General features: G+C 38.6%; 1 protein-coding gene across 1 annotated transcript in view; it reads left to right on the top strand.

Moving 5' to 3' along the window:
- LOC101852739 (Golgi apparatus protein 1) overlaps nt 1-6792 on the top strand; it is a gene marked incomplete in the record, with an annotated part of 47933 nt that extends 41141 nt beyond the window's left edge. The window contains 2 exon segments of the mRNA XM_013089565.2: nt 1911-2017; nt 3164-6792. Of these exon segments, the coding sequence (XP_012945019.1) occupies nt 1911-2017; nt 3164-3331 (275 nt within the window).
- Between the last annotated feature and the right edge of the window lie 585 nt (nt 6793-7377).

Below are 7377 nucleotides of genomic sequence, written 5' to 3'. Positions count from 1 at the left end.
GCTTGTCCGATCAGCAAGCTGTGGTCAAGACTTCACACCTCTCTATTGCTATCCTGTCTGATAATGTCATGCGTCAGTCTTACTTATATTTACCACCAGTGCTTGCCTTTCATAGGACCACAGTTTGACCTCTCCTTTGATTCCACCCTTAGCCCCACCCACCATGCCACCCCTCACTGCCATCCTGTAACAATGATTCAAGGAACTCTTTTCTCGGCTGGCCGTACGATCAGGGTGGCAGGCATTGGTCAAACTAATTTCACACCTCTGGCTTCTGGCTTCCCGGAAAGTTTCGTAGTGGTTCGCTACTCGAACACTCTCACGGGAAGTCGTGAGATTTCACACCCACACTACACTGACCATCTGCATCACTCAGGGCTCACATGATGGGGTAACATCTACCCCCAAATTGTACCCCTACTCCCCTTCCTCGCCCAGTGGCATGGCCATAGTGTGAAAGTTAGAGCCGTCGGAACCAAATTTGTGAGTTTTGTTTCAAATCAGGGCTGAGCGGGCAAAGCATTTTCCATTTTAGACAGATGAAACCCTCGGAAGGGAGCGGATTTTTCTTTCCGTTTCCGCGTTGGACAGGTTTCCATTTTATACAGGTAAATAAAGAGGAATATATCAAGGGGGGAGCGGGGAGACTCCGTTAAGACAGGTTTCCGTTTTATACAGGTTTCCGTTAAGGCAGGTTCGACTGTAGTTAGAGGGCCCCACAAGGCCTGTTCTTAATCGATCATACTAATCGATTAGTTGGATTGTCATATAGACTTGCATTAATCAGTTACACTAAACGGTAATCGATTGTCGCAATCTCTTCCAGCAAAGCAGTTCAGTTAGCTGAATTAGGTCTAGGTTGTCTCCTCCTTCGATTTTGTCGCTTAGGCTAATCAGTTAAAGCCAGGACTAATCCACGACGACTCGTTTCACTATCTTGAAATGGACCTACCTGTCTCCCATGCATCAAGTAGAGTCTTAAGTGTTAAGGGAAGGGAAGACCAGGGTCGGCGATCCCAGAGAATATCAATAACGTTTTTCAAAATAATGATTTTTTTTTTTTGGGGGGGGGAGCATCTTTTGGCATCTGTTCTATCAGGTCACAGTGACGTTCAATATACACTTTTCAAATGCCCTTTGAGGTCATTTGGGGTGTGTTTTTAGTCACATGGACCCCAGAATAGATCTTATAGCACTTGTATGCCAAGTTTCAAGCTTCTAGCTTCTGTAGTTTTTGAAAATTCCTTGCCCCAAGGAGGTCACATATGTCAAAAAGCAGATTTTGAGAAAAACGTAAAAGCAGGAATTTTTGAAAGGAACTTCTTGCACAGTTACATGAAAGTGAATTAAAGTAATTGGTTTAGAAAATTTTTCCGGGAGTGTACGTCTCCCCTTAAGTGCCATCATTGGTCCCATGTAAAGCTAGCCTATAGACAACAAGGATTTGCTGCAGTTTTGCTTTGCGTGTTAAATAATCGATTAATCGATTAGATCGGTTGAAAATCGATTAGTAATCGATTGCCTAATTTTCTGATTAAGCACAGACCTAGGCCCCACTTGTAGGTCATACATCTTTAGTTCATTCTGTTTTTTCTGTCTATTTTTTCTCTGCAGGAAATCATCAGTATTGTAATGATGTGCTTCTCTTTACTGAAACCCTTTGTAAACCAAAAGTGCAGAGTGTGGGGTGGTTAGCGGGTGCTCTGTTGTGGTTTGCTCCTTCTGGCCTGTCAAACATCTGTCATCTTTATCTCCCCTCCTTTTTTGTGTTTTTGTCCCTTTTGTGCGACTCCTCTAATTTTCGGGACTTAATATGACCTTATTGTGTTGTGTGTGCTATAAAACACTTACTAAAACACAAACAAAGTTCTTAGTGACTTAGTGTGCTTTCTTTGGTCTATTTCTGTCAGAAATGTCGTGTTTGCTGGCACATCTGGAGTCGGATCCTCAGGGGTTGGGCAGGAACTGCCGGGAAATGATCAGACGTCGGAAAGAGCTTTGGGAGTATGCCGCACAGGTCAGTATGTGTGTGTGTGTGTGTGTGTGTGTGTGTGTGCGTGTGCGTGTGCGTGTGTGTGTGCATGTGTGTGTGTGTGTATGTGTATGTTGGTGTGCAGTGTCCTTATGAGGTGGTTGTGAGTATTAGGCATGGTATAGAGGCATGAGCTAATTTCAGCATTTTCCGGAGCAAAGTTATTTTTTTTTGTCCCTGAAGAGAAAAAGAAAATCTGTTCCAATTTGTGAGGCAGCGTGGTGGAATCAGGCTCTCGTCAAAATAATCAAAGTGAAGAAACTTGCCTTTTTCCGCAGGTTTGTGAATTTTTATCAAATTTTTGTTTTTTGGCTCAACACCTTTCATGCGCTTTTGAGAACTCATTTCTGTGTGGATTTTTCTGAAAAGCATTGATTAAAGGCACAAAAATGTAAATTTTCAGTTACCACGGTCTCTTAAGTTAAGGAAATAATTATCCTTGGCGGCTATTTTCTCACAAATGTTACCTCTGAAAACAGGTGACCCCCACCTCCTTCTTTCGAAAATATCTCGACTTGTATTCGAGATAAATGGATATTTTTTCTTTCTTTCAAATAAATACAGGTGAACAAGCTTTAAGATGATACCAATAACTCTACAAATCCAAAAATTGACGAGAGCCTGATTCCACCACGCTGCCTCACATTTTATATTTTGGTTCGGTCCAGCTTAAGCTTATCACAAATTATTTCGGTCTACAAATGACACAGGCTATAGGGAACTTGTGTCCCCTACTGGTATGTTACTGGAAATATAGAGCAAGAAGCAAAGTGTTATACAGACAGTCTTATCACAATACTTTAGTGTCCCTCTTTTGGCCTCTTGGATAAAATGTCCTTCTGTTTTCACTCAATGGATGGTTGGTGGATGGTCTAGTGTGGCTTGTTCCCTCTTTCTTATCAAACATCTGTCATAATTATCTCTCCTCCTTTTCTTTGAATGTTACTCTTTAGTAAGACCTCTAATCTTGGACACTTATATGACTTAATTGTGTTGCAAGTGCTGTAAAACTCTTATTAAAACTTAACTAAAACTTGACGAAAACAAAACTCTTACTCAAAATCAGTGTTTCTCAGAGTTTATTTATGGCTCTCATATCACATTTTTTTTCCTCCGATACTTTTCTTCCAGGTTGCTCCTCCTGAGAGTTTCTCTGAGATCTACGAGGAGATCTCTGCTTCGCCAGCCCGGAACTACTTGTTGGCCATTTTGTTTTCTGTGGTGGGGATCGTCTTTATAATGGGTTTGACCTGTGGTCGAGTTACAAAGCGAGTGAGAGCGGAATTGAAGAACAAATAGGGCTCACTTTGTCCTTTGATTGATGTGTCCATCATGTCATTAATGTGTCAGCTGAGATTCGGGGAATTTATTTGGGGAACTTTTTTTTTTTTTATTCAAAAGATTGCTTAACACAGGGTTTCCAAGATTTTATTTTCATTTAGAGAGAAAGGTTCCACACACATCATTTTTTAAAATTCAATTTTCTGGTATTTATTGTTTGCCGGATTTGTTTTCCCTCCGTTAAAGTTGGCCTTGTTTTTAGATGGAAGACTAGAAATGAGAAATGTTTTATCTAGATTTTTAAAAATATCTCTATTACAATGTGAAAATACTGTTGTTTCATGCAATGTTGCAAGAATTGTTGTGTACACAGTGGCTTTTTGGTGAGTCTGCTTATGTGTAAAATTGTAAAAAGGTCCTCTGCGTATTACTTTTCTTTTCTTTTTTTTTTTTTTTAGCCTGCAGTGGGATGCGAACAAATTGTGAAAACATTTGCTGGGCCTTTCAATTGCCACACTGTGTTTCAATGTTTTGTTGGCCCTGTGTTTGAAGGAAAGGACACCCAAAAAAGTAGCTGACCATAGTCATGTTTTGTGATAAAACTTTTTTTCCATGTCATTTTTAAAGGATATTTGCTGATGTAGTATTATATATCCTTTCTGTAATTGTCTGAATTTGTTGATCTTCTTTTGTCCTGATTATATCATAGTTTCGTTTGTGAGGATATTTCTTGCTCTGTCAGTCTGACGGATTGAACATTTTTATCTCAAATTATTACAGTCTACAAATAACACAGGCTATAGGGTACTTGTGTCTCCTGCTGGTACGTTACTGGAAATATAGATCAAGAAGCTAAGAGTTATACAGACAATCCTATCACAATACTTTAGATGTTGGTGGCTAGATATATTGCGAGAAGCAGTTACGCGAACAGTCTTGTCTAAGTCGTGTAACTAGTTTAAGTGTTGCTGGAGGGTTTCTCCACTGGACTCTAGATGAGAAAAGAAGAAGACCTTCGGAGACTTGGAAGAGAATTGTCAAGACGAAGATGAAGAATTAACTCGCTCAACCCTGGGCCTACACTACTGGGTTGTAAGCTCTCCCTAGAGATTTTTACCACTTATTGAAAAAAATATTAAATTTTAACATATCCTTTCCAAATTTGGTACACATTTTATTCAAACCTTTAATTGTTGTGTATTGAAAATTTGAAGGCAAAATATGTCATAGTTTTTATGCAATACTCCGTGGAAAAAGGTCTATATACAGAGTCAAAAAGGAAACATAAAAGAGAAGAAACGAAGTGCTTTCAGATTTCGCACCCCCTCACTTGGTTCACGAATACAGCTTTGTTTGTTCTAAATTTGGACTTGCACTTCTGATCATAGTCTGCTACAAACGAAAAATGGTTACTCTCTCCGATTAGGCTATAGTCTGCTTCACACAAAAGTAGTGTATTCGGTCACGAGAGATAAATTTTCCATACCTATACTGTCGCTGTCAGAGTTGGACCGTTGCGCGCGCATTCAGATATTATCGGCTTTAGGGTTAAGTGAGTTGAGGATAGACCTGTAGTCTGCTTGAGAAAATTTCAAAAGATGGGGCGGAATTGCAATCTATGGTGGAGGCCTTTTGCTAGTCTTTGTGTGAATAAGATCAAGTCAGGAATGAAGTTTCTGTGCATATTTGTTTTTGTCAGATCACAACAAATACCCGAGAAAAGATGAATTTGAATGAAAGATTACATACTTCATTTTCTTCTACTTTTTTCTATGAACTGCAAAATGTATGAGAAATTGGTTTGTAAATTGGAAAATACTTTGTGTTTGGGTATTTGCTTTGTATACATTTAGATAAAAAGTTAATATACGCCACTTATGAATGTTTGAAATAAGAACAAAATTGTATGTGTCGTTTTAATTTCTGTTTTTGAACTTATTTGTCGAATGAATTTTTCTTTTATCCTTTCATTCATGAAAGATGCAAACTCTACAGCAATGGGGTATCTAGTGAAAGAGACGAAGTGAGGTGTTGCCTTTTCAGTTTGGAAGAGGAAGTATTTTCAAGAAGATTTGATATTATTTTTGCCAGTGTGTTCTAGCTCAGAGGGAGAGTTTGGAGTTGCAATAATGTATCGTCACTGGTCTAGATTTCTATCAAACGATGGAACATTTTCCTATTACTGGAAGGTAAGCAGTTATGTAGGTACTACAAGAACGCTATTAGCATAAAAGGAAAGGAGAGTGTAGTGTTTACTTGTCAAGAGTTTGCAGTCTAGGTTCAAAGATCATAGTGGCAGTGGCATTGAACTTTGTGACATCAGCTGTATGCTACTGTATGTAGGAATGTGTGTACTGACGCATGAGCTGGATGAGAAAAATTCTAAGTCTTCTGGGCTTTCTTTCTAATTTGTTTGTGTTCTTGCAACTGTTGGAGGGAAATGCTGTACCTTCAAAATGCTTCCAATTAAATTACATCAAGAGTCCTCTCCACAAATAAGTCTAACACTTTTAATGCTAAGTATAATGGTCTCATGTGTTGGCTTACTGCCTTTTGACAAAATTGACTGTCGTGTCAATGTGAAGAATTTTGTGAATACTGTGATTCATTGAATAGAATGGGGGGGGGGGGGGGGGGGTCAATTTTTGTGTTCCATGCAAAGTGTATTTGATATGTCCCTTGATAAGAGCGACAGAAAATTTCCTGCTTGTGTGTGGAATTATGTTGAGAAAGATTGAGTGTACATGGTGCATGAAGGTTCTCCGTACAGCTGTTGTGCTGAGTTTGTCTGTGTAAAACTAGGAAACATTTTGTTACTGCGGACGCTGCTGATGTGTGTTGATCAGGTGTTGATTGACACACCTCTGAAGTGTACAAGACCGACGCAGATATTGAGCGTGGAAAGAATTTTTTGGTTTTTCTTTTTGTTCTCTTTTTCTGACAATTGGCTTTAAACATGCAATGGAAAACACTTCGGGGAAGGTGGGCCCTTCTTTTTTGTCTTCAAATTGTTTAATATTGAAAGTTGATTAGCTTTTGAGAAGATATCATAATGAAAGTTGATTAGCTTTAGAGAAAACGGGCTTTTCTTTTTGTCTTCAATATGTCTCTTATTGGAACTTGAATTGGACTGTAGGAGTATCGATAATAAAGGGCGATGCTTGCCCTGTCTACTGAAAATATGTTTTTGCAGCCACTGTCATGGACATAATGGAAAAATTCGTTCAACATTGAAATTTTAAATGTGCCCATTCCGGTTAAGCAGCATTAATTTGCCTGTGTCTCTTTAAGACAGGCATGTTGTTTTTTTTCTTTTCTTAAATTTTATTTTGTTTTAATGTTGGACATCTTGTTTGCTGAAGCCCCAGCTCTCTTCAGCTTCTACATTGCTGCAATAACTTCTCCGTCTACATTTGCATCGCTAAAAAATTTGGGGGTTTATTTTTATCCCGCTTGTTGTCCAAGAGCTTTACTTACAAGAAAAAACATGGTACCCCGCTGGGGTTGTGGCGTAAGTCAGACTAAAACCAAAAGGAAACCTACCTGACCATGACATTTTGTATGTGAGTGCCTGCCACCATTTTGTATGTGAGTGCCTACCACCATGTGTTAAAATTATGTGAATGTAGAAACCGATTGCAAAACAAGAAAAAGAAATTGCAATGGCTTTAGTTTGGGAAAAGACATGAAATTTGGATAGGTTATTTTTCTGGGTTTTTTTCAAAATCTTTATTATAAAGGGTTTAGGCCATTGTCCTAGTAGGTTGCCAATATTAATTGTCCTAGCAGGTTGCCAATATTAAGGTATGAGAGAGATATGTAGAAGAATTAATGCGCCCCTCAGAATTTTACCTCTAGAAGTGTGAAGATGGAAAAAGATCTAATTATTGTTCTCAATTTGTCAGTTTGTCTTTCTTTTTATTTTTTTTAAAGGAAAAGAACCTAGAATATTTTTTGACTTAAATAACAATTGACGTGGGAAGAATTCGATAAGCCGATATTTCGGAAATAATTCTCTGTCTCTTACACCTCCAGTAATGGACACAAGTAACTGCTTATCCGTC

This window comes from Aplysia californica, unplaced genomic scaffold (assembly GCF_000002075.1).
Source record: "Aplysia californica isolate F4 #8 unplaced genomic scaffold, AplCal3.0 scaffold00985, whole genome shotgun sequence".
In the NCBI taxonomy this organism is placed as follows: domain Eukaryota; kingdom Metazoa; phylum Mollusca; class Gastropoda; order Aplysiida; family Aplysiidae; genus Aplysia; species Aplysia californica.
This window is presented reverse-complemented; position numbering and strand designations above follow the sequence as displayed.